The sequence below is a fragment of the Callorhinchus milii genome, unplaced genomic scaffold (assembly GCF_018977255.1).
Source record: "Callorhinchus milii isolate IMCB2004 unplaced genomic scaffold, IMCB_Cmil_1.0 Scaffold10, whole genome shotgun sequence".
Lineage (NCBI taxonomy): Eukaryota > Metazoa > Chordata > Chondrichthyes > Chimaeriformes > Callorhinchidae > Callorhinchus > Callorhinchus milii.
Genome location: NW_024704751.1, coordinates 15,266,646 through 15,293,466, shown reverse-complemented (window position 1 = coordinate 15,293,466; position 26,821 = coordinate 15,266,646). Strand labels below are relative to the sequence as shown.

At 44.0% G+C, this 26,821-nt stretch overlaps 3 protein-coding genes across 3 annotated transcripts; all 3 read left to right on the top strand.

The window, feature by feature from the left end:
* Positions 1-722: 722 nt before the first annotated feature.
* On the top strand, positions 723-8,362 carry LOC103179518 (synapse-associated protein 1). Its single transcript, XM_042338597.1, has 9 exons — positions 723-912; positions 2,269-2,387; positions 3,623-3,689; positions 4,011-4,084; positions 4,770-4,909; positions 5,655-5,800; positions 5,964-6,022; positions 6,446-6,512; positions 6,984-8,362. The coding sequence occupies exons 1-9, from the start codon at positions 723-725 to the stop codon at positions 7,121-7,123; spliced, it is 1,002 nt and encodes a 333-aa protein (XP_042194531.1). The 3' UTR covers positions 7,124-8,362.
* Positions 8,363-14,013: 5,651 nt separating this feature from the next.
* LOC103179516 (ras-related protein Rab-39B) lies at positions 14,014-20,099 on the top strand. The gene is made up of 2 exons (XM_007894848.2): positions 14,014-14,371; positions 18,305-20,099. The coding sequence occupies exons 1-2, from the start codon at positions 14,157-14,159 to the stop codon at positions 18,726-18,728; spliced, it is 639 nt and encodes a 212-aa protein (XP_007893039.1). The 5' UTR covers positions 14,014-14,156; the 3' UTR covers positions 18,729-20,099.
* A 1,610-nt stretch (positions 20,100-21,709) lies between these two features.
* Positions 21,710-25,086, top strand: LOC103179517 (ras-related protein Rab-39A-like). The gene is made up of 2 exons (XM_007894849.2): positions 21,710-22,033; positions 23,668-25,086. Exons 1-2 carry the CDS (start codon positions 21,762-21,764, stop codon positions 24,038-24,040), a joined length of 645 nt encoding a protein of 214 aa, XP_007893040.1. The 5' UTR covers positions 21,710-21,761; the 3' UTR covers positions 24,041-25,086.
* The last annotated feature ends 1,735 nt before the right edge of the window (positions 25,087-26,821 follow it).

Here is a 26,821-nt window from a genome sequence, read left to right as displayed (position 1 = left end):
TTGAGCGCGTGTGTCTGAGCTTGTGGGGGTAAGGAGGAGGTGGGGGTAAGGAGGGGGAGGGGGTAGGGAGGGGGAGGGGCTAAGGAGGGAGTGGGGGGAGGAGGTAAGGAGGGGGAGGGGTAAGGAGGGGGGGCTAAGGAGGGGGAGGGGCTAAGGAGGGGAGGGCTAAGGAGGGGGTGGGGAGTGGGTAGGGTAAGGAGGGGAGGGGCTAAGGAGGGGGTGGGGAGTGGGGTAAGGAGGGGAGGGGCTTTGGAGGGGGTGGGGAGTGGGTGGGTTAAGGAGGGGAGGGGCTAAGGAGGGTGGTGTAAGGAGGGGGAGGGGCTAAGGAGGGGGAGGGGCTAAGGAGGGGCGGTGCAAGGAAGGGGAGGGGCCAAGGAGGGGCGGTGTAAGGAGGGGGAGGGGCTAAGGAGGGGCGGTGTAAGGAGGGGGAGGGGCTAAGGCGGGGGCGGTGTAAGGAGGGGGAGGGGCTAAGGAGGGGCGGTGTAAGGAGGGGGCGGTGTAAGGAGGGGGAGGGGCTAAGGCGGGGGCGGTGTAAGGAGGGGGAGGGGCTAAGGAGGGGTGGTGTAAGGAGGGGGAGGGGCTAAGGAGGGGCGGTGTAAGGAGGGGGCGGGGCTAAGGACGGGGCAGTGTAAGGAGGGGGAGGGGCTAAGGAGGGGGAGGGCAGTGGGAGGGGGGAGTCAGATTGAACTACAGCTCCCAGAGGGCAGTGCGCGCCGGCCGCCATGTTTCACTGGCTGTCCCGCGGCGGCGGCCCCGATGCCGTCGGCTCCCGGGAGGCGCAGCGGCTGCTGTCGGGGGCGGTCGGTGGGCCGGAGTCCGCCGCGGGGTCGGAGGCTGACGAGGAGGACGCGGCGGGGCCCGGGTTCGGGACCGTTCCTGTTCCCGGCCTGAGTCAGGCCAAAGGCCTCGGGAGTGAGTTCTCCTCCTCGTGCAATAATATTCATAATATTATTATTGTCATCATCACAATCATAATCGCGGCCTTTGGTACAGCGCCGTAATCACATCTTCGAGACGTCCCGGAGCGCTTCGCAGGAAGTGCTGTGTCGGGGGTGTGTGTGTGGTGTAGTGACTGTGTGTGCTTTGTGGGCGAAACGAGGCAACCGGTTGGGCACCACGACGACGACAACTTGCCTTTACACAGCGTCCCTTCACCAGGGAGGGGGGAGGGGTGGGGCAGAGTGGCCGGAGGGCTTGAGGAGGTGACCCCCCCCCCCACCCCTCACCCCATCCCCCACCCCTCCACTGCTGTGGGGCTGGCGCTGAATTTTTAAAAACTTGTCATTTAAACCTGCAAAAGTTTTTTTTTTAAAAAAAAACTCTCCCTCTTCTCCTTTGAAGACCTTTTCTTACCGGTTTCAAAAGCGCTAACCTAATTTGGCCGCTCTGCCACTCCTACAGAAGGCGAAGCATAATATTGGGCTACCTTTGGGCTAGTGTTTGATTGACTTTGTATTTTAATGTCTGGCAACACCCAAAAACCTACATAAGAATGACAGAAATATACTTCCTCCACCTCTGTCATAGTTGTCAATACCGGGAGATACAACAGGGATTGGGGCCATCTCAGTTCTACGTGGTCTTAGGTAATGGCTGAGACCATTGGGAATTCCATCAAACAAAGATGGTTAGAGAGAGGACCCGGGTTCGATTCCGGGGCCCAGGCGAAGACCTTAGGCAAGTTTCCTTACTGCACACACACGCCTCTGTTTACTCACCTCCATCCAATTAGTTTGCTTAGCAGATGCTGAAGATTGAACTTTCCTCATTGGTCTGCGTGATTCTGTTCGCTCAAAAAAAAATTAAACAACATTTCTCCCGTGTTTTAGAGTATTCCCTCCTCCGAGTCCCTTTTGTTGCTCATCTTGTTTCATTCGTACCCGAGACATCAAGTGACCTACTCCCACATTTTTGGAAATGTGGCTCACAAATCAGCCACAGATATGTTTCAGATTGTCAATTTTCTATCATTTTAACTGATGAGGGACAATTGTAGAATTTGTTTCCACTCTCCTTTGAGGGAGCGGGAACTGGGGAAGTCTCCGGTTAGTTACAATAGATACAGAATGATGAACATGCCTTCCAATGATTTAAGTACTTGGTACTTGTGTTTTTTTTAATAGGGGAATGGGGAGGGGAAAGTGGGTCAGCGTTGATCTGTGAAGATAAGTGATTAGACTTGAATGATTACCTTTGAGGTTCAGGGAGTATATTATTTTATGTTGCAGAAGTAAGCTGGTCTCTTATTTGTGTATCATTTAATTGCAGATTACCTGTACAATGCTGCGTCATCTGCTACAAAGAAAGTATCTGAGTCGGTGCGAGGCACAGCCCAGACAATAAAGAAATCGGTAGAGGAACGCAAGATAGATGACCTCTTCAATAAGGTAGTGTTGTAAGAAAGCATCGGATATACGTCAAGTTTGTGATCTGTTTTTTTTTCCTCTTTGTGATTTTCCAAAATTTCCTATGATAATAATAATGCTTGGATTTGCCAGAGCACCTTAGCATGTTGTCAAATCGTCTCAAAGCGCTTCACAGGATTTACTCCTAAAGTGTAGTGACAGAATTTATAGGTGAACAAAGCTGTACCATTTAAAACTACTCGTCAAAGGTCTCTTGGACCAGTGTAAATGCTATTAAAATAGGGGCTAACTAACTATTGGATATGTTGTAATGATGCTGAATGGTCTGGAAGCTAAAGGGGAACAAATGATAATTGTAGGGAAGTTTTGGACTCTCAATACTTATAGTGTTGTAGTTCTTTGGGAAGAGACTCCAACAGAGGGTGCTGTAGCAGCATAAATAACAGAGCTTTATCAGTTGCCAGAGCAAAAATCTTAAATTCAATGGTGAAGGATTGCAAGATTTTATCCCACTATTTTGGACTGATTTCATATCCAGGTGTCAGATATTCAAGATTGTTTTTTTTTAAAAAAAAATCTCTCTTAGGCAAAATTAATCTTTAAACCCAGTTTGAAAAACAGCAACATTGCTCCTCCGAATCAGTGATTTGGAATTTAAGCTTGGCTCGGAAGAATCGTTCATAACTTTATGGAAAAAATAGCTAGTTAACGGTAAGCCATGTTCTAATATAATGGGTTATAGGTGCTTTTGCAGCAATAAGGAGGGAAAAAAATGAAATGTTTTTAAAAAAACTATTTTCTGCCCTTGTGCTGGGACAGAGTACTACAATTTAATGGTCATCAGCAATCCTTTATGGTGTGTTCATTGCTCATTCTTTACACGTGAGTTTTCCCAGTGAGTGTTGACAGGCTTTTAAACAGTGTGGCGCATCACAGCTGAGCCCAGCATTAATCAACACATAAATGTGTTCCAGTGGAGGTGACTAGATTCAGAATCCAGGTTCACCTGAACCACCAGGTTCAGAATCCCATCTAATGTTTCTTTTTTCTTCTCCAGCGCAGGGACACTAAACCAACTTTGGAGACGAATACTGTCCCAACTGAGTGGACAAACACACAGCCATTGGAACTGGGATTTGCTCTTTCCTATGGCTCATTATTTATCTTAACCTCGTACCGTGTAATTATTGCTAACTGATCTGAGAACTCCACATTCTGGTTAAATACTGTACTTTTTCTTCTCATATTGTTTCCAGACAATTATTGGAGATTTCAAAAAGGAACAAGAAAAGTTTGTAAAGGAAAAGAAATCTAAGAAATCAGGTACTTTATTCAGCGTGTTCTATTATGGTGTCCTATATTTTGGGTTTGCCGTTGAACAATTTAACATAGCAATTGCCGGTTAACTACAGAACTAAGAGAGTGTGAATAATGGGGTTTTGGTGATTTTGATGGCTTTAAAATGTTGGGATTCCTCACTTATTTTCAGGCTCTCCAGTTTTGTAACCTTGTCTTTTGTCTCAATAAGTTGATAACTGTAAGTGATTGGGGAGGAGGTGAAAGGCCTCAGTTCCATGCAAAACCATTGAAGGCAGAACATCTCTACTTTCTTATTTACTCATAGTCTCATTTTTTTTGTACTAGGTTCAACACTTCCACCATGGGCTGGATATATTGAAGAGGAATCTATTAGACAGCAGATACTCTCCTTGTCTGCAGTAAGTTCACAAAAAAATTACTGTTGTCCTTTTCCTCAAACTTTGCTACCAATTTCCTCCTCTAGCCTTTTCCAGTCTCACTCAAATTCCCCATTTGTTCATGACCCTGGGCAGTGAGGGCCGCTAAGCTATTTTAACTTCATTGCACTATTCTTCCCTGAACCATGGTCTAATTTAAGATATTAATTTGGTTAGTTTTTACTGAATTATCCCGCAGACTCACCACAATTAATTTTTTTTAAATAAAAAGGAAAGGCCACATTCATCATCCCAGCGGCAACATCTGAAGCTCACTTGAGAGATTAATTTTTTCCTCTTTTGCAGTGATTTATGGATAGTTCTATCTCTCAACCCCTATTTTAACCACAGGTTCAACATTAAATCCCTTGAAAAATATCATCCGCAAATTCTACTTTCATTTGAAATCAGTTTAAAAAGAGTGGGTGTGGGAAACTTTTAAGAAGGTACAGCTATTAAGACACCATGTCATTTGGTGCGTAAGCAAACAAATGCTCATTGTTGGAGATGGTTGGCACTTGCTTTGCACTTCTAAGATGATCACGGAAGTCCATCTCCATTTGGAATTTTATTCTACGACATCAAACAATGATAACTCTGGACCGAGCTTTGAATGGAATCAAAATACAGATCAATGAGAGTTGCTTTGTTCCCATTTGGCTTGTAGGATCGTCGCAATTTTCTGCGAGACCCTCCTGCTGGTGTGCAGTTTAACTTTGAGTTTGACCGCATAGCGCCTGTCGCCATGGTGATGCTTCGAGAGGATGAGTTGTTGAACAAGGTGCGGTTTGACTTGGTGCCCAAACTGTAAGTGAGCAGAAATCTCTGCAAGTTTCCTTTCCACCTGTGCCGATTGGTAGCTTCATAGTTTACACGTTGCCAGAACCACAATAAAACCATTCTTTCCCCCCAACTGAACAATCGGCATGCTAGGGCAGTATACTTTTCTTTCAATGGCCTATTAAGACACGAGGGATTATTACAAAAACTTGTGCTTATACAGTGCAGTGCTTTTCACAAAGGCTAATGTCTCAAAGCACTTACGGCACTTGGAAGTGAAACCAGAGCAAGGTGAAAAGTAAGCGATTAGTTGACCTAATTGGCAGGGGTTGGGGTTTGTGGCAAGAGGCCATCGAAAATCAGGATGAGGATCTTGAAGTTGAACTGTTAAAAGAGCCAGAGGAACCTGACAATGATGGGAGGATGATAACAAGCAGGGTTTAATATGGCAGAAATTATAAGCAGCAGAGGTGAAGCCAGAGCTTGTGGAGGGTTGATCTTGGAAGGAAAGGCGAGGCGCACATTTGAGAAATCAAAGCACGAATGAAGAATTCAGTTACTCCTGGTTCCCTTTAGGTTGCTAAGCAGAAAATATTGTGCGTCTCATTTTTTTATTTTACAAGAGTAATAAAATTGCACAGCTCATGTTGCTTTGTAAATTGTGAAAAATGAGGCTTATGAAATTCTATAAATAATGTCCTTGTTCTATTACTGTCCTTGTTATATTATCTGTATTTTTACCTAACCTGTGCCGACTTGCACTTTTTTTTAGTGTGAAAGAAGAGCAATTTTGGAGAAACTATTTCTACCGAGTATCTCTGATCAAACAGTCTGCTGAGCTCTCTTTGCTAGCTGCTCAGCACACTGGCAGATCCAAGAGGAAAGAGGATCCATTGGAGGACCGTACTTCAGCCACAGGTGATTCCTTCGCTCTGTTTCTCTTCTGCTTTCTAACTGAATCAAACAATGGCAATTGGTGACACCTTTGTTGAAAGGAACTTTAAAAATTAATTTGCATTGATATATGGCTCAGTTATTACATTTCCCCCCCCCCCCCACACACCCCATTCTCTTTCGTCAGGTTCTACCTTGTCAAAGACTGCTCCAGTTCCAGTGAACAGCCAAAGTGAATCTGTGGAGGTGGGTTGTAATGTGTTTGTATTTAATCCATTCTCTATTTGCGTTCCATTTTGTATGAGTGAATAGAGGTAAATTTTCAGAGCCAAAATTGCGGGCTTTACCTGATCACCCCTAGCCTCCGGCACTCCCTTCCTCTACCACTCCGTCTTACCCTCTCTATCTTTAGGCCTTGCCTCAAATCCCACATCTTCCCTATGTACCTATGGTCACTTCCGCCTTGTTCCCTCTCCCTTGCTTGATGTCCAACTGTAAAGCACTTCCAAGCCATTACCATCTGTACAACACACTGTACGAATCCAAGTTGTTGTGAAACGATTTTTTGGGGGGTTTGCTTTAATGATTTCTCCTGTGGTTCAGATTTCAACAAGTCTGATTGCTGCTGAGTTTGCCAGTGATGCTTATCACACTTTATTCCCCAAACAGGACAACCTCCTAGAGGGCATGGAAATGCTTGGAATGAGTGCTGGCAAGCCAATACCTGTGCAAGATGGTAGGTGTGCCAGCAGAATGTCCTTTTTTTTAAAAAAAAAGTTTCTGAGGCGAAGTCTAAATTGCAGACAGTTTTAATATCAAACTGAGAATAAACAAGTTGATTTATGGGTGTGATTTCCTACTGGAAAGATATCGACATTGTGTTTGATGTAACACCCTGATGCTGGTGTTCCAACGTTTGGTTTAAAGGACACTCCTATTGAGTAAACAGTAATGGGGAATTCCAATTGCTTCTCAACAATGTCTAAGCTTATGAGCACAAATTACAGGGTGGCACATTCTACCTCATATGGTTTCAGTATTAGATTCCCTATTGTGAAGAATATTGTGATAATATTAATAGTGGGAATAATAAGTTACTGATTTGCGCAGGACCCAGATGTACTGTAACTGAGCAGCCAACAGTAATTAAATGCAACCTCTTATTAGTTCAGAATATTTAAGCATCTTATTTTTCTTGTCCCAACAGATGACATTCCAGAGTGGGAAAAGGAATTGCAAAGAGAGCTACAGGAGTTTGAAATAGTCGAAGGCAGCGAACAAATCAACGATGCCTGGGAAAAGGAAATTGAGGAAATGCTGGAAGCGGCGGCTGATTCCAAGGGCTGACAGAAACCACTGATTGTACTCTCCGTAATGCAGGAGTTTCATGTCGAGGAGGCAGTGGCTATTTCTTTTGTCACTCTTGCTGAGACGGTATTTTAAAGGTTTTGGACAGAGCCACCATCAGTACAATAATCCTATTCCTTTGAGGTGGGATTTGGATTGAAGTGAATTGAAATCGAGGTTTAGCACCACATCCTCAGTACTGCATTTTGCACATTTTGAAACAGACGCAAGCACAGATGATGCAAACAACCTATTTCACAACCACCACTACTTGCTTTGCTTTGTTGGTTTGTTTATATTTTCAACTCTGTAGAGACATGTAAGGCACACCAAACAAACAGGCTTGGGTTCCACTATTCTCTAAATAAACTACGAACAATGAGCTGAATGAGGTTCTAAGAAAAAGGCTGAAGTCATTTCAATTACAATATATATCTTTCTCTCCAATACTTGTTTGTCTTCTACTTTGAACTTTTTTGTTGGCTGCTATGCTGCCAAGATTCCCAAAGAGATGTGGGTTGACACTGTTTGTTAGTTGTTACTTGCCAGCACTGGCGATGGACTGGCAAAATACCACTTGTTCCACTGTTTCAGTATTAAATGTGTGCTTTTCCTCCTTTAATCTTCTCAACCTCCACCCTGTCGTTCTAAATTAGTTGAATAGCATTTTCTTATTGCTAACATGCCTTGTCAAACTGTTTGCCTCCACAGTGTTCTGTTCGACGTTACCTAGCTGTATTAATAAGGCAGAAATGGGAAAGATGACGGGCAGAAACCAAGCTGGGTCCCAGAGCATCGAACAAATATGGATCGCGCTGTCTGCTTATGTCACAGGCTGGTGGAATTGGATATTCTTATCAGTTTCTCCCAGTCGCCTCAGGATCATCTAAATCCATTGTTAACACTGATGCCCGCCTGATACAGTAGTCTGACAATCTCAGAAAGAATATGTTAGCTATCTTTTGAATCCTGTTGCATTGAAATTATTTGTTCCTTTTTATTTTTTGACAAGAGTTGCATTTTAGTTCACACTGTGAATCTGAACAAAGGGGCGAGTAGAGATTATATTGTACTGTAATTGCTTGCGTATAAAAAACAGACGATAGGAATAGAATTCATTAAGAATCATGGAGGTCGTGCCATCTGCAAACGGTTCATCACTTCAATGACCGACACAAAATATTTTTTTTAAAGAAAGTTTCTCTTGGGTGTATGTAATAAATGTATGAAAATTCCAAATATTTGGTCAGTTTTTAAATTCATTTTCTTAAGGCTCTGTTTTCCAGTAACAAGTACAGGTTTCAGTGGCAGTTTTGGATACTGAGATGCTTTTAGAATTCTATTTAAAAACCTGTCTGAAACTCGCATTTTTTTTAAGCTGACGCCATGGCCCCAGCTCAGATAGCTGTTTGATTTGTAGGAATGTTTCACAATAGATCATTTAACGTGTTACAGCACAGCTTGAGGAAGTGCGTCTGCAGTACTTTGCATTGCAGTAACCATCCTCTCCCCAGGAGGTTTACCCAGCACCCAGGCCAACCTAACTGCTTGTGTTCCACCCGCAAAGTATACAGTCACTTTATATGTTTGAAATACTCTGTAGTATATTTCTGTGAAGCATTTCGAGACGTCGTGAAGACGTGAAAATGCGCTATAAAAAAATACAAGGATTATTATTATACTGTGAGCTTGTGCACAGCACTTATGTCCCAGTAGTGATTTGGATTCACAGTCGGGCCCCGTTGTACAACATGATTGCACCATGGACTGCTCAGGTTACCAGTAGTGCGAGACTTCTATTTCTTCGGTGCATAAATTGCAAGTGTATAAGGCCTCTCGGTAGCCACTGGAAACACTCACGAGAGTAGTTGCCGTCTTGCTGTGTGTGTGTGTACACAGCCAGGTTCAGCAACCGCCTGTTGATGAGGAAGTATTGACTGACGGCCTCTCTACAACGCAATCCTCATAGTAAACGGAGTCTGATTTTTCTAGACCTCAACCACCTCGTTATCAATGGCCTCTAACTTCATGTAGCTATCTGTCAAAGTCAAAGCGTCCCTAATGCCTGGAGAATGGATTTCTTTGCAGGCCAGTGAATGATGAGATTGCTTTGTTGGCCTTTCTGGCTGAACTGAATCATTTAGCTTTCTGGAGGCCAGGAAAGGCTTCAGTTCTGTTCATAATTTTGTTGGGTCGACCTCCAGAGCCCACCCCTGTAGATACCACCCCATCTGGTCATGTCTCTTGAGAGAAGCTTGCACCTCCTTCACTTTATTAACGTGAATTACATCTGAGCTGGCATCAGCAGCAAACCAGCAGCGCAGATGTGACATCAGCCTCGCTGTATTTAGCCTTGACCCAGATAAAATTGTTCATTCGTTTCATGGCTGTTTGTGGGACATCGTTGTGCGGAAGTTGGCTGCTACGTTTCATCTACAAAATACACAGTCACTACGCTTTATAGTAAACCCTGTGAAGTGTTTTGAGATATCCTCCTGATGTAAATGGCTCCAGACCAAATGCAAGGATTATTGTTACCAGCAAGGGTATGGCTTTGGATTCCTTTCCTTTTCGTGCTGGGGGAAATTATTCACAAACATTGACTTGATCTCCTGAATTATGGAAATCTAACTGTGCTATTTACATTACAGTGGTTTATAAATGTAATTTCCTAGACAACCAGATGATATTATGCTGGGACCAAAGTAAACTTCCACATGTATGCGGATGACACCCAACTCTACCTTTCCTCCTCTATCCTCAACTCCACGACCCCCGATGTCCTGACAGCCTGCCTGTCCGACATCGAGTCCTGGACGAGAGACACTTCTTCAGCTCAACGTGCAAAAAACTGAGGCCCTCCCGATTGGCTCACGTCAGCGCCTCTGCGCCTCAGGCGCTGACACCATCAGCATCCAAGGCTGCACTCTCCACCTCTCAAAGCCATCAGGAACCTCGGGGTTCTGTTCGACCCTGAGTTGTCTTCTTCCCCATATCCGCGCCACAATTGGCACCGCCTTCCACCATCTCCGGAACATAGCCAGACTACGGCACTACCTCACCCCTCACGCTGCTGAAACTGGTCCACGCCTTTATCACCTCAAGGCTGGACTATGGGAACTCTCTCCTCGCCGGCCTTCCCGCACCTCCCTCCACACTGCAGGTCATTCAGAACTCTGCAGCTCGTGTACTGTCCCGCACCAGGCACGGGACCACATCACTCCCACCCTCGCTCGCCTCCACTGGCTCCCCATCCCCCAGAGGATCCAATTCAAGATCCTCATCCTCACCTACAAGGCCATTCACGGCCTCGCTCCCTCCTACCTCTCCAACCTACTATCCCCCTACCTACCTGCCCGTACCCTCCGTTCCTCTGGCTCCGGTCTGCTCCACATCCCCCACCCCAACCGCCCTACCATCGGTGGTCGGGCCTTCAGCCTCTCAGCCCCGAGGCTCTGGAACTCCATCCCCAGTGTCTTCGCCGCTTCCTCCCTTTCCTCCTTCAAGGCCGGTCTCAAGACCTTTCTCTTCAACCGTACCTTCAGCTCACCTCTCGACTCTCTACCCCCTCCTCGCTCCCTCCCTCCCTCACCCTGACCATTCCCCCCTGCTCGGGTCCCGACCGAACTGTCCAGCGCCTTGGGACATCCTCCCGACGTGAAAGGCGCTCAATAAATGCAATCTTGGTATTGTTGCTGTTGTAAAACTTGTGTCAATATAAAAATTTTAATTTTTAAAATTTCAACATCCAAAAGTGTATGTATCTTGCATTTAATGTATGTGTATCTGGAATGGAATATACTCTCTCTCCCTAACGCAACACACCCTAAAGCTTACCTAATTTCAACAGATGCAGATTGCTGAAAACCAAGGATTGGGCAATCCAGAATGCGTTGGGGGTAACTGCTGGAATTTAACAGAATAACTTTTATCAAGTACCTTCAAATTGGCATCCTGCAGAATTAGCAGTTTGGCAATGTTTTTTTTAAGAGGCGGGGGGGGGGGGGGGGGGAGTTATGTGTAGCTGTTAGTTTTCCAAGCTAATTGCCATCATTGGGCCAACATACAGGATAAGACATAATATACCGATGACATATACAGGGAAGAAATCCATAACTTTGCATATAATTTGCTTAGGATAGCGATGCATTAGTCATCAGTAAATTAATCTTTGTGACCCTGGCAACTATTAAATCGAAGGATCTAAATTACAAAGTTATTATTTTCTTCCCCAAAGTGTCAGCAATGCATGAAAAGAAATGTAAACTGCGTGGGTTAAACTCCATGTTTTGTTGCATTGAATTTTGAGTTGTGCTTAAATAAACATCTACAAAAAGTACCAAATCTTGCTCAACAGAAACTTAATTTACTTTTTTTTCAAACCACAAAAACAATCGGTTACAGCAGAAATGTAACTTGTACGGTGGTGTTAGACATCCTTTTTATGTGCTTTGTGAGAATGTTTCTTCTGCTTCGTGGAGTCCTGTAGCTCAGTGGTTAGAGCACTCGCTTTGCAAGCGAGAGACCTGAGTTCAATTCCAGGCAGAGGGCGAAACCTTGGGCAAGTTTCCTTACTCCACACAGAGCCCAATAATAATCCCTCCAAAACCAAAAACAATAATAAATTAGTCATTTTCAATCTACGACTGTTTGTGGGACATTGCTGTGCGCAATTAGCTGCCGCGTTTGCCCACAAATACACAGTCAATTCACTTTACAGTGTGTTCTGTGAAGCGCTCCGGGACGTCCTCCGGACGTGAAAAGCGCTATATCAAATGCAAGGATTATTATTATTATTATTACAGTGGAAAGGTTGGTTACATAAAGTGTATTGCTACCACGATTTAAATAAATATGTACGTATTGATGCTGTTTCTTCAGTGTAAATGTACCAGAGCCTCGGGTGCTGAATTAGATTTTTGATTTTGAATGACAATTCAATTTGTCAGAGAGTGCAACAGAATCACAGGAGTTCATCTTTACGAGATCTGCAGTGAGGGGAAAATAGTGAGATATGACTTAATCCTGTTTTGTTTAGAGTTCCCACTGTTTTTGCTCTGAGACGCTACCCCACATGATGAGCTCTGTGTGGATGCAAGTTGTTATTATTGCTTACTAAATTGGTAATATAACAGTAAGTGAGTAAATAATTTATTTGCTTCCCCACAGACGCTCCAAAAATGATCATCGGGTGCACCTTCATATTGTCAGGTTCAGACGACAGATTAGAGTAGACGATATAAGTGAACTCCAGTTAGTGATGATGTTGAAACGTGTTCAGCCGAGGTAAGGGAAACAAAGTGAGTGAGCACTGAGCTCCTGAAACAGAGTATAACGGTGCAGGTTAAATGCTACTTCACTTGCCTGCGGTCACTATTGTACGCAACAATAAAAAAGACTTCAATGTAATAGTTACAGTATTTGATACAGCGCCTGATCTTGGAAACGCCTTAAAAGAGTCTCGCGTGAATTATTGAAATGTCGTCACTGGTGTAGACAAAAGCACCAAAGTCCCACAAACAGCAAAAAGATGAATGACCCAATGCGTCTGATTTTTTTTTTGTTGGTTTTGTTGAGAGAGGTCGCAGTGAGTAAGTCCTGTTCTTTGATATAGTGTCACGGAATCTTTTACGCCTCGCCTGTTAGCAATGCCACCAATATCATGCAAGTATTGTTCCCTCTCAGTACTGTACTGGAATGACAGCCTGGATTATTAAAAGAGACACATACGATCATGCCTTTACTTTACCCGGATTTGCTGATTCCCACGGCCGAAATGCCGTGGTTTGCTTTTAATAAATTGAAAATTATTTTAATTTATTCCTTGTCGTTAAGCCATTGTGGAGTCCTGTAGCTCAGTGGTTAGAGCACTCGCTTTGCAAGTGAGAGACCTGAGTTCAATTCCAGGCAGAGGGCGAAACCTTGGGCAAGTTTCCTTACTCCACACAGAACCTAATAATAATCCTCCAAAACCAAAGACAATAATAAATTGGTCATTTTCAATCCATGACTGTTTGTGGGACATTGCTGTGCGCAATTGGCTGCCGCGTTCACCCACCAATATACAGTCAATTCACTTTACAGTATATTCTGTGAAGCGCTTTGGGACGTCTAGAAGACGTGAAAAGCGCTATATCAAATGCAAGGATTATTATTATTATTTCAGCCTCCCAAACTCTCATCCGGACACAAACTTCACAAAGCAATGGATGCGGAGATAAACTGCTTACAGGAAATGCAATCAGCCTTGTCTAATGTGACTGTGCCCTCCAAGCAAGCATCACTTAACACACAAAGGGATGAATTATGTATTTACTGCACAATCTACCCTCTCAAGAACACTTTAGCCGTTTAATTTTATGGGCGAAAGTGATGCGATTAACAACAAGGGGGAAATGTTAGTTTTGTTCCTTGTCTTCCCAATCTGGGCTCAGCCAAATGTCCTGTTCGAGTCTACAACAACAACTTGCATTTATAAGGCGCTCCTCACCCATGATAGCGTCTCAGAGCGCTCAATTTGGATCAGAAATATCGCGCTAATCTCCTTGCACCCGAGTAAGTTATTCGGGTCGCTGGCGTTCTTAACCTGGCCGATAACAAAACCCTGTCACTCTTTCGCCTAAAGGATACTTGCACATTATTTTCTATACAAACCACCAAAAGAGCACAGGAGGGAATTACCAGACCAGACCAGACAAGACTGACTGGGACTGCAATTTTGCTGAAGTTTGAACCTGTGCAAACACGTGGATCCGATTTTGCTGAGAGGGAGAGAGGGAGGGGAGGAGAGAGAGAGAGAGAGAGGTATCATATGACACACAAAGCAAACCACAGCCCCAACCAATTGCCAGGGAAAAAAAAACACACACATCAGCCTCAGGAAACCCTGACTTCCGCATCTCCCAGACAATGTAAACCCAAACCAGTTTTGGTGCAACTTTGCAGCGACCCTGGGCAGTTTGGGGGGGCGCGTTTGGGGAGCGAGAGAGGTGGGGGAGAGAAATAGGTGTACTTGTCTCTCCTGAGCGATGCCATGGAGGTGGTCTGGCAGTACCAGTTTCGGATTATCGTGGTGGGAGACTCCACGGTGGGCAAATCTTCTCTCCTGAAACGTTTCACCGATGACAGTTTCAACGAGGTTTCGGATCCGACCGTGGGAGTGGATTTCTATGCGCGTTTGGTGGAGGTCGAGCCCGGGTGTAACATCAAACTCCAGCTCTGGGATACAGCTGGTCAAGAAAGGTTCAGGTGAGTTAGGTTAAGTCGGTTCTAGCTGGCTGCTTAACTCGTTATCTGGGCCACTTTCCAACGCACGGATAAAACTGGAGTGGATCTTTCTCTCTCTCTCTCTCTCTTTCTCTCCACCCCTCCTTTTTATTTTAGTTTCAGAGTTACCGAAAGTTGCTGAAAGTGGCAGGAAAGTTACTGAAAGTGGTAGAAAAGTTACTGAAAGTGGCAGGAAAGTTACTGAAAGTGGCAGGAAAGTTACTGAAAGTTGCGAAACTTTTTTTTTGTGTGTGTGTGTGTGTGTGTGGCTCATCTGGCTTTGACGAGTAATTTCCTTGAAAGATCCGTTCAATCGAGCTGAGTCAGGCTTACTTACCCTGAGTGATATGTCGAGACCTTGGGACAGTGACGTTAACTGGGTTATTTGCTGGAAGCTGGAGAATCTTGGCGAAAATAAATATAGTGCAAAATAATTATTGACAGCATTGCCGTAACCCTCAAATGTAAAGGCGGAATCATTACAGCTCCATGTAATAAAAAAAACACTTGGCATTTGATGTAGTGCCCATTGTGTCAACACGTGTCAAAGTGCTTCACAGCAATTCGTGTTAAGTGACGTGACTGTATTTGTGGGTGAAGCCGAGCAACTAATTTGCACACAGCAATTTCCCACCACCAGCTGGGAGGTGAATGACCAATTAATCTGGGGGATTGTTGACCAGGACACCAGCCCCGCACTGGAAATATAACTGAGCTCAAAGTCAGGGAATTGGTGGCTTGAACCCATAACCTTCTGCCTCATGGAACACAACGCTAACAACTGAGCCAGCCTGACACCTTTGTATTTAAATCCATAGCGGCGTCCCCAGAAACTCAGATTGCTTCACAGCAATGTTCGTTCCTTCAATGTTGTTATGCACCATAAAGTGCAAGTGGCTCTCAAGGTGTTCTCAAATAATATTAAGCATAATTTTACACAGTGTAATTGTCAGAGATAAATACTGAACTATCTGTGATTAATTCTATACTTCAGTGTTTAACAGATCTGGCAAACAATGTTGTAAAATTTCGCAATGTTTCAGACGGTAATCAAATGGTAATTATCCCTGCATATTGGCTGTACACAAGTACTGTTGCATTTATTCTATCCATGTGTGAGTCCGGTTGCTTAGTGCGCTCAAGCGAGAGGATTCGGGTTCAATTCCCAGGTGGGATGAAACCATAGGCAAGTTTCCTTACTCTGGCGCCACTGTTTACCTAGCAGTAACTAGGAACCCGGTTGTCAGTTGATTGGCGGATCGCTTTTTGGGAGTAATAATCCCTCTCCACCAAAAAAATTGGTAACTCAAAACACAACTGTTTGTGGGACATTGCTGTGCCCAATTGGCTGCCGTGTTTTGCCCACAAAACACACAGTCAATCAATCCACTGTACAATATAATCTGTGAAGCGCTTTGAGACGTCTCATCACGTAATAAGGCGCTATATCAAATGCAAATCCACTAGTCACAGAGACTTTTAAATCCTACGCAATCTCTATTTGAGAGTCAAATTTGTGAAGGGGATGGGAACAGTGGAGTCCTTTGTGTTTTTTAAAAAAAAATCTGATCCATAGGCTGCCAACTAATTTAAAAGAACATTGGTATTGCAACAACTTCATCAAGGGTAACTTACCTGCTGGGGATGTTAACTCTGACTGATTCAAATGATTTTTTTTGTGCCTGGAGCAATGCTGTTTTTTTTTTAGTTTGCTGTAACAAAGTTAGTGTCTTTCGCTAATCTATTAACCTCTGATCTCCCTGATACACTCAAATGTTCAAACAGCATTTGGTGTTGTGTCATGTCTGGCAGGGAGAATAATTAATACAAGGATGTTTCTAACCCTGTGGTCTTACTGATTCCAGAAGGTATGAAAAGCAGGCCCAGGTTTCACGTGTGTAGGAAGTTAAGCATTCTATTTAACCAGCCCCACCCCTCCCAACCTGCAAGTTTTGCCCACAAAATATGCAATCAATTCACTTTACAGTATCAAAAACAGAAGTCACCGGAAACACTCAGCAGGTCAGGCAGCATCTGCGTAGAAAAGAAAGTGTCCACGACCCTTTGTCAGAACTGGGGCACGTTGCGAGGGAGAGGCGTTTGAGGGCTAACGGACAGAGGGGGGAGGCAGGGCAAGGAAGCCAAAGGAGAAAATGGGTAGAGGACAGGGGATGATGGGTCAAAGAGGTGTTAATGATGCAAAACAAAGAGGGGGGATTTGATATGTCCCGAAAATGTGATAAGGCGCTATACCAAATGCAAGGATTATTATTATTATTATTTTATCATTGGGGTGAATCGTGGGCATTTTGTAATGGGATTATATCAGATAATAATCCTTAGATTTGGTATGGTGCCTTTCACGTCGGGAGGATGTCTGAAAGCGATGCACAAGATATGCATTCTAAAGAGCTGCAACTTTCGCCCCAGTCACTTCAGATATTGTAATTCTACCGTTAACCCGGAAAGTGCAAGATATATTTATCAAGTAGGGAGAAGGAAGGAAGAAAGCAGCATCTAAAATGTTTTTTTTTTAAAAAAAATCATGAAATCAAAACGCTGAACCTTTCCCCGCAAGAAGATCTGAACAGAGAAATAAAGCGGACATCTGAGTCATTTTGAATCCGTGTAACATTGATTTCCGCCCTAGGAAAATGGCCTGGACAAGCACAACAACAGCTAGTGGTGTTCAGTTTTGCTTTGCGCGCACTCGTTCAGCAAGCCACACCTTATGGTGTCATGGGTGAGGAAAAATGATGGTCGAGATTATCAGTTAGGGCTTGTTTTTCTCTGTACGACACTGATGAATCTTGTCCGTAAACACCGTATTGCTAAACATCATCCGGTTGAGTGTTTCTAACTCTCTAATTGGTAAGTTGCTCTACAGTAACCCAACAGCCCCCGGCCTCTCCCTCCATACAACCACAGAACTGGAGATAACAATAATTTGAAGAACAAAGTACTGTACAGAAACACATTTCCTTCATCTCGCTGAGAGCAGCTACACTGATGCAATTGACTCCTGTAATAAGGAATTTAAGGATAGGATTGTAAATACTGAAGATAAGTGGATGACTCGTGCCTGAAATTGCTACTAATTTCAGTCTAATAAAACACTTGTATATTTCTCACCTCATCAAGTCTACTATATATCTCTCAATTGTGTTAGTGTAATGTGCCCAATTGCTATGATAAGAGATCTGAAGTTGACTTAAATAGGACATTTTTGTGACGTGAAGCTTCCTGCCACTTTCTTGATGAGCAGATGTTGAAATGTTTTCCGTTTAGTGTTGACAATAAAACTTGTAGCTCGGCCTGGCTTAGTCAGCATAGCTCTCGCCTCGGAGTCAGAAGGGTCATGGGTTCAACCCCCCCCCCCCCCCCCACCCACCAACGTCAGGACATGGAGCTACAGGCTGATGCTATAATGTAATATTCCTTTTATTTGATGTAGTGCCTTATCAGATCTTCTAGACATCTCAAATCGCTTCACAGAATATACTGTAAAGTAAATTGACTGTATAATTTGTAGGGGAAATGCTCCAATGCAGTGGGGGTGGGGAGTAACCCTGTACAAAATTCTGCACATAGGAATTTTGTTTGGAATGGTGCTATTATATCAGAATTATGGGATTCTTAAAGATCAGCTTTGGACCCACTCTCCTCAGCTCACCCCCACCCACCAACCCACCCACCCACGCCCCCCGGGCTCGGTTGCTCAGTCCGCTGCCCCAAAACTCTTCGGGACATCCTCTGACATGAAAATCTATGGAAATTATTGTTGTGAGATAGATAGGTGTAAGAGAAGCTAATCATACAGTGAGGGGCGGGGGAAGCAGAGAAAGTAAAGCGACGGTTGAATTCTGCAGCTCCAGGGTTGAGTACCTTTTTAATCCTCTTTACGTCGTATTTCAGATCCATCACTCGCTCCTACTACAGGAATTCGGTGGGGGGCTTCCTGCTGTTCGATCTGACCAACCGGAAGTCCTTTGAGAACATCACAGAATGGCTGAACGAAATCAACGAACACGTGTTCCCGAACAAGACCATCTTTGTTTTGCTCGGGCACAAATGCGACTTAACCGACGATCGTGAGGTGACCCGAGAGGAGGTGGAGAAGCTGGCGGAAGGGCTGGGCTTGGAATACCTGGAGACCTCGGCCAAAGACAACACCAACGTGGAGAAGGCGTTCGTCACGCTGACCCGGTGCATTTACGATTCAATGAACTCAGGGGAGATCGTGTTGGAGAAAGGTTGGGATGGAGTGAAACGAGGATTTCATCCCAAGATACTGGAGCACTCAAAAGACAAAAAGAAAGGAAGTGATTGCAATTGCTAGCTATTCGCCCACTGAATACTCAGTCTTTACCCTTGACAGTAAATCCTGGAAACACTTTAAAGCATCCTCCCGTCACGAAAGGCACTGTGTGAAATGCAAGGTTTATGCACCTGATCCAATTAATAAGTTACAATACCAGGAGCAGAGTGGGCAATCGCAAGACTATAATTGCATCTGTCGGTTGCATTTCTGGTCATGACCCAATGCTCAAATAAACTGCATTAGATATAGAAAGCGACATCTACAAAGCACAATCACTTGGTGATCGTCAGTGCCACTGGAAAAAAAAATCACTTACTGTACTACTTGCTAATAAACCCTTGGGAACTGGGAATTCCAGCACAGTGGATGCCAATTAATGGCCAGACACACTGTTAAATGGAAGCATTGGTTTGAAGAAATCCTTTGATCAGGCACCGATTCTTACAGCATACGCCCTGCAGTGTTTGAAAGCAGTTGGATCACAGGGAGAGTTCTCTTGAGTCTTCACATAGTTTGATCCCATTATGAGGCATTCTAACTGATTTGGTGGCAGTTGGGTGATTTTTCTACTGGGAGATGTTAAAATGTAGGAGAAGATACTCCAAATAGGGTCTTTTTAAGAAAACGTGCAAAAAAAACTTGGTCGTAGTAACTTAATGGCGATGTTGGTAAGATGTATGTCTATGTAAATTTCACATACTTGGTTTAGTTGACATCTTCCTGTTAATCCTTCTTTGCTTACATTGTGTCGCCCTCTGAAAACATTTGTCTCACTTGCTCGCCACCTCTCGTGGTTGGTAAAAGGAGCAAAGGAGCACAAAGAAAATCCTACTAAATCTTTGGGACGATTTCAAGCTCATTGCCTTTCACTGCTGATAAGAACCCGGCATTTCTGTATTTTTTAAAGAAAACAAATTCACACTGAGAGAGTCGAGACGTTTAATTTTTGATTGATAAACTTCCTGCCCTTATAAAGTCAGGTCAGTGAACATCCCCACATTGGAAAATATTGTTTGACTAAAGAGCTTTTGCTCTGTCCAGTGGGGAGATATTTATAATGTTTAACATGGGCGTGAGTAGCTTTTAGCGACAATGATCTTTAACTTTGACTGTGTTGCTCTCTATATAATGGCTACAAAGATTTGATCCAGCTCTGTATTTCCAGACCCTTGATCATTATCTTCAATGAAAGTTTTGCTTATTCTGGTAAGGTGGAAGGGTTAATGTTATCTGCTGCCATATGTGCCTATTTACATCCTGAATATTGGCTGTCTGGTCCATATAGTGACTAAGTATACAGAGAGTGTGTGTAAAACTCTCGAATGTGTGTGAGTGAGTGACTACAGGTATTGGCTGATGTTTATTCTTTTGATTAAAATTTTACACGAATCCAGTCCCAGCTGGTCTTATTTATTATGACGCCTACAAATACAGTCACTACATTTTACAGTACATCCTGGAAGGCACTTTGAGCCATACTCCTGATATCATGATGCTACAAATATAAGTATAAATTGTGATGCGTGATAAATGTAAGAATTGGCATTAGTAATTTTAATAATGAATCATGTCATCAATAAGGAATGGACTCCACACATTGGAGAAACCAAATCAGCAGTCATCACATTTGCCAAGGTTTGATATTCCTACAAAAAGACTGGCTTGCAAACAATGCCAATACAATAAGTTGGGTGACCATATTGCTACGGTTAAAAAGCAAATTCCCCCAACACCTCAAAACCCTAGTGTGGTGTCTATATATTTTTCTTACTTTAAACCATAGAAATTTAAGGCCATTCAGCCGATTGCATCTGTCAATTCCCTCAAAAGCCATCCTTTCAGTCCCATTACCTGCCCTTTCCCCAGTTTGTACTGTGCTTGATAGAAATAACCTTAATTGTTCAGAATCAATTTTTCTGAAGAGTAAACGTCCATTTAAAATCATTACTAAAGATAATCATTGTTTCATTCCACCTGCGATAGTCACAAAGCTTTGGGAGTGGGTTTCTATTAGATTACATTGTTTCTACACTATCTTCTTTAGTTTAATCATCCTGCCTGATGTTTAGAGGCTCAGTTATCTCATTCCAGGCTCACGTGTGCATCCAAAAGCTCATTGGATCTTGTCCAGAGTCCAGTGGCAATAAATTCTCTGGAAGCAAAATTGAGATGATGGGAAAAGTTTATACTAATATAGGGTTCGTGGAGCCTAAAGGCAGGAAGTTATGCTTCATGTACTCTCCATAAAGGACCGATAATAATCTATTGACTTCAGCTGGGTAACTTAAAGAATGATGTGCGCATGAATCAGCTCTGATGCTACAATTCGATGGAATAAGTTGAATGCTGCGTCTTGGCTTACTCATGAGCAGCATCCCACAACCTGAGGAGAAGGGGTTTGGAACTCCCTCCCTCTACCTCTCTGTCTCGCCCCCCTCTCTATCCATCTTTAAAACCGCACCTATGTTAAGTTCCTCCTGCTCTTTTCTCCCTTGCTCAGCGCCCGACCCCGCCACTGTGAAGTGCTCTGAGATGGTATCCTACATGAAGGGCAATGGTGTAAACACGGTTGTTACTGTTTCGGCAAATCTACATCCTCCAGAAAATCGCAGAACATCTACGTCGAGCACCAGATTAGCAAAAGCCCCTGTGCCCAGGCAATAATTACTGCAACTTCTCTAACCCCTGCAATCATTTAGTGACTTTATAATCTAGGGAGAGGGGGCGGACTGCCCAGTACTTGTGATTAGCTGCGGTATTTGACAAGTAATCTACCACCAGCTGTGGTTCCACATTAACCAGCCATTCTCTTCCCAGCTAATCATCTTCCCAGCCTCATGTCCTCACCGCCCTTCTATATTGATTGGAAGCTAAGGCTTTACTGCTGCAAAACATTGGCAAACCAAATCAGCAGTCACCACTTCCTTAACAGGGTGGGCTGTTGAAGGAAGAAGGGAGGGAGGGGCATTGATCAGTGAGTAATTTGAGCCTCTGCCTGGCTTGTGTTGTGATTGCTGTTACATTTTCTGAGGAAGCTTAAACTTTCGAGTAATGGGACAGAGTGGCTCGAGGGAGTCTGCAGATCTGAGGCATAGACTAAGACGAGGGAGCCTGAAAAAGTTTATATGGCAGTTTCGTGTTGTTTTGGTGGGTGACTCTGCAGTGGGTAAAACCTCTATTGTTCTGCGGTTGACCGAAGGGACTTTCTGTGAGATCCTACAGAAAACCATCGGCGTAGACTACTACATTTACATCCTGGAAGCCATGCCGACGGTCAGAGTGAAGCTTCAAGTGTGGGATACTGCAGGCGAAAAAGAATACAGGTAAGAAGTGAAGCCAATTACATAGGAACATAGAAATTAGGAGCAGGAGTAGGCCATTTAGTCCTTCGAGCCTGCCCTGCCATTCAATAAGATCATGGCTGATCTTCTAACCTAACTCCATCTGCCCTCTATCTGTTAGAAATCTATCAATCTAAGTCTTGAATACGTTCAAGGCCTGAGCATCTACAGCCTTCTGGGGTAGAGCATTCCATAAATTCACTACCTTCTGAGTGAAGAAATGTTTAACTCAACTCTGTTCGAAAAGGCTGACCGTTAATCTTAAAACTGTGACCCGAGTTATAGATTCTCCTACCAGGGGAAAGTCTCACACTGTCTACTCTGTCAAGCCCCATAAGAATCTTATATGTTTCTATAAGATCACCCCTAATTCTTCTATATTCTAGAGAATATAGGCCTAATTTACTCAGCCTATCTTCATAGGTCAACCCCCTCATCCCAGGAACCAACCTAGTGAATCTACGATGCACCCCCTCTAAGGCGAGATATCCTTTCTTAAATAAGGACACCAAAACTGCACACAATAGTCTAGGTGCGGTCTCACCAAGGCCCTATACAGTTGCAGCAAGCCTTCCCTACTCTTGTATTCTAACCCTTTTGCAATAAACGCCAATATGCCATTAGCCTTCCTAGTTGCTTGTTGTACCTGCATACTAACTTTTTGTGACTGGTGTACAAGGACACCCAAATCCTCTGAACACTGACACTATCTAGTCTCTCCCCCTCTAGAAAATTATCTGCTTTTCGGTTTTTACTACCAGTTCTGCCTTTCCTCCCATGTCACCTTCAAGACCGTCTCAAGACCCTCCTCTTCTACCGTGCCTTTGGTCTACCTCTAACCCCTACCCTCCACCCCTCATGATCCCACCACTATCTCGGGTGTGGATCCCTGACTGCCTTGGGATGTCTTCCTGACGTGAAAGGCGCTGTGTAAATGCAATTTGTTGTTGTTGATGTTGAAGAATGCCCACAATTTCAATGTAAAACGAGTTTAACGGACTCATCTGTTTACTGGCTTCCAGCAATGTCTTATCAGTTTGATGTTTGTTGAACCTGGGAATAACTTGTCTTTGGACACGAGCTTTCAAAGCTTGCCTCTTTGATTGCACGTTTGGTTATGTTTCTCATCTTCCCCCCCACCCTTCAACTCTTTCCCCCACCCCCCAAAATAGAGGGGGAGAAAGGAAGTGTCTACTGTTTGTTTGATTGGCCTGAGCTGGGAACTAGCGACCACTTCGGGAATATGTGACGATTGTCCTGTTGTTGTTGCCTTTCTTTTTCTTTGGTCAGCCGGGTGTCTGACACAAGCCGAAACCATCACCAAACTAAACTGAGAATTCCATGCATCCCAACTACCACATGGAAATTCCAGAGATAGATGGTTGGAATGGAATGCACCCTCTCTCTCTCTCTCTCTCCCTGGAGGGACGCATCCTACTCACCTAATTGCAGAAAGATTAGACCCGGGTTGGCAAGAGCCAAGGCTTGTGAGTTGGGGTAAATGCTGGAGCCTAAGCAGCTAAAACTGCATTGCTGTCTTCAGGAGAGGAGAAACTGACTATCTTTGATCTTAGCACAATTAAACTGAACAGATTAATTTTATCGCTCTGTTTCAGGACCATCACCCAGTCCCATCTGCAGACCATGCTGGGTGGGCTGCTGGTGTTCGACCTGACCAGGCGCCGGACTCTGGACTACATCAGGAACTGGCTGAACGAGGCCAGCGAGGCCCTGGAGCTGAGCCACCGCAACTTCATCCTCGTCGGCAACAAGAGCGACCTGTCGGCCGAGCGGCAAGTCCCCCGAGAGGAGGCGGAGCTCGCCGCGGCCGAGATGGGGCTGCGTTATGCTGAGACATCGGCCAAGGAGGACGAGAATATCCAGGACGTCTTCCTGATTCTGGCGTCCTCCATAGCCGAAGTGACGGAGGTCAAGGGAGGGATCCGCGGATTGCCTGAGATGATCCGCCCGGTATTTTTTACGCAATGAACCTTCGGCTTGAAACTTTTTTGCTGGGGGGAGAGAGAGAGGAAGAGAAACGGGAATTCTTCTGGGATCGATAATGTAACGCAACTTCGGTTGTAATTGACAAGTTTTGGTGAAAGAGGGGATGGAGGGAGAGAGAAAGAGAGAGATAGAGAGGGTGGAATAAGTTCTATCTGTTTGTAGCGGATGCTTCACTGAATTGGGAGTCAGCAGAACCGAATTGTGTGTTCCCAGCCAATCCGTTAATTCGGATTTGCGGCAAAGGTGATGTTTACATTCAGTATTTTGCTAATCAAGGCAGAAATCCGGAGCGAGTTGTACTGTATTCCCACCAGACCCCACCACCCATCCACTGATCCATTTCCACCTGCACTGCATGGAAGCATTTAAGTCCAGCTTCTAATGCAAAGATGTGGGGGAAGCACAATAATTTGTGGATTGGGTCAAGGTGATCTGATCTGCATTCACCAGGTATTGTCCTGACATAACATACAAGTGTAGTGCAAGGTCCACTTTTGTACTAATGTACGCAATGCCCGAGAGCAGAAATTTGCAGGGATTTAGATGTGTGCACTGGTAAAGTTGGTAAGGCTGAGGTTTTATCCTCCAATGTTTTATGCTCGTTCACAAGATGCAGCATATAAGACACTCCGGATTCGTTATAAAGTGGTGGTCTGAGGAGTTACTACTAAATGGGTTTTATGTCAACTGTAGAGCATCCAATCTGGACGTCAGAGAGCAGGTTAATGTCCCCATTGCTGGGTTGAGCCAGAGTGAGAACCCCCAAACTCTGCACAAGGAAATAAAGCAGCCAAACACTGGGGTAATGCCACCCTAATGTGGGTCAGTTTCCCAGTCAATTCACACAGATTACACTTTGCACTTGTGTCCGATATCAAACCCACCCTTCACTGTGCACGTCTCGAACACACCAATTGGGCTAAGATCCATCACTAGGCTATATCTAACGATTCGTATCTGACTTTTGAGCACTGTTTTATGGATAGTGGCGATTAAATATTTTCTTATATTTGCTCGAACATTTTTAAAATGCGTAATAAGCACGATATATATATAAATATATATATAAATATATCTATTTTTAATAAGCACTGTTCTTCTGGATGTGCTGCACAATTAGTTTCTGAAAAACTACTGTCTCTATATATTGTCTAAGTATCTATTTATCTCCAGTCAGGTCAGAGGTGGTGTGCTTTACAATATATATATATATATATGCTTTTGAGAATGAAGAGGTGGGTAGTGAGCGCTAGATGGCACCAGTGTGTACTCCATCAAGTCTCTAGTTCTCTCACAAGATTGGGCAATCATCCTGCTGATGGCAATTGTTCTTGTGCTGATTCCTCATGTTATGTGCCAAGACCACTGAACCTAGCTCATGCGTGACTTCCCATCTCTAGAACTGGCGTGTCTCCATCCCTTCACCCATGGTACCTAGCTGGTTTTAATGAAAGCTTTGTAACTTCTATCCAGAATGAGGGGAGCCATTCAATCGATTCATTCCTCTCTCTCAGAAATAAACCCCACTCAGAATCTTTCATCCAGCAAAGCAGTCTGCAGAAAATTAAATTACAATCGAGCTGCCAGATTTGTATAGAAAGATTTTTTTTTAATAGATTATGAACTGGGTTTGAGTGCAGACTCCGGAGATACTTATTTTTGCAGGTTTCACTGTCACTGAATGAGCTTAGAGCCACAACGCATCCCAACATTAACCCTACAGGGAGCGGGAGGGAGGGGGAAGATTTGTGGAATTTTTTTTGGTGGGTGAAATTGCAAGTGGGCTAATATGTTCTGGTCTCTAACCAGCGCTCGCGAATTCCATTGATGAACTCAGTTAGCACCTGCTGCATCTATACACATGGGGAGGAAAAATACTGCACAACCAACAAGGGAAAATAACCTTGTTTGAGAAATGTGAGGAGTATATTGTATGACGAGATAATTTTCATGGTCATTTGCCCTGTGTAAACTGTTGCTTAGGCTGTGAATAGTTTTGGTTCTCCATCACGTACAATGTTCGCAATTTGATGTACCTCATTCAAAGTTTTTTTTTTTTTGAAGTTGTATGACTTGCTTAACCTGAAGTTGTATGGGTGTTTCAAAATAAAATGCTGTACCATTACCGTCCGCAAGCAATGTCCTGTGAGCCGTGTGTACGAACTTATCAATAAAGTAAGTTAGTTAGAATCTCTTCCAGGTCGGAGTAGTGGAGTAGAAATTCTGTGGGTTCTGAGCAGCAGCAACAACAACTTGTATTTTTATAGTGCCTTTCATGGCGGAAGGAAATCCCAAGACACTTATCACATAATGATAAAATGTCTCCAAAGAGTTTCAGAGAGGTTTCTGTCAAGTGTATTTGTAAGCAAATGTAGCAGCCACTCTGCACACGGTAATATCCCACAAACAGCCTGGAGTGAATGACCCGGTTTTATCTGTGGGATTATCGGCCAGGCCACCAGGAGAGAGACAAACTCTCTCCCCTTTTCTGACAGGGCTGCGTGATCTTTAACGTCCACCAGAACAGGCATCAATGTCTCGGTTGAACAACGTCACCTCTGACAGTGCCGCACGTCCCCCTTCGCCAGCACGGTATCGGAGTGTCAGCCTGGAGCTCCAAGTCCTGATGATGAATGAAAGACCAGCCTTATCTTTCTAATCTGCAATCCTGTTCACAATGGGGTAAATTCAGTCCTATTCGGAACAATGGGATGCTGTAGAGTCTTCCAGAAGGATTTAAGCTTCCACTAGGTACCGGCCTGA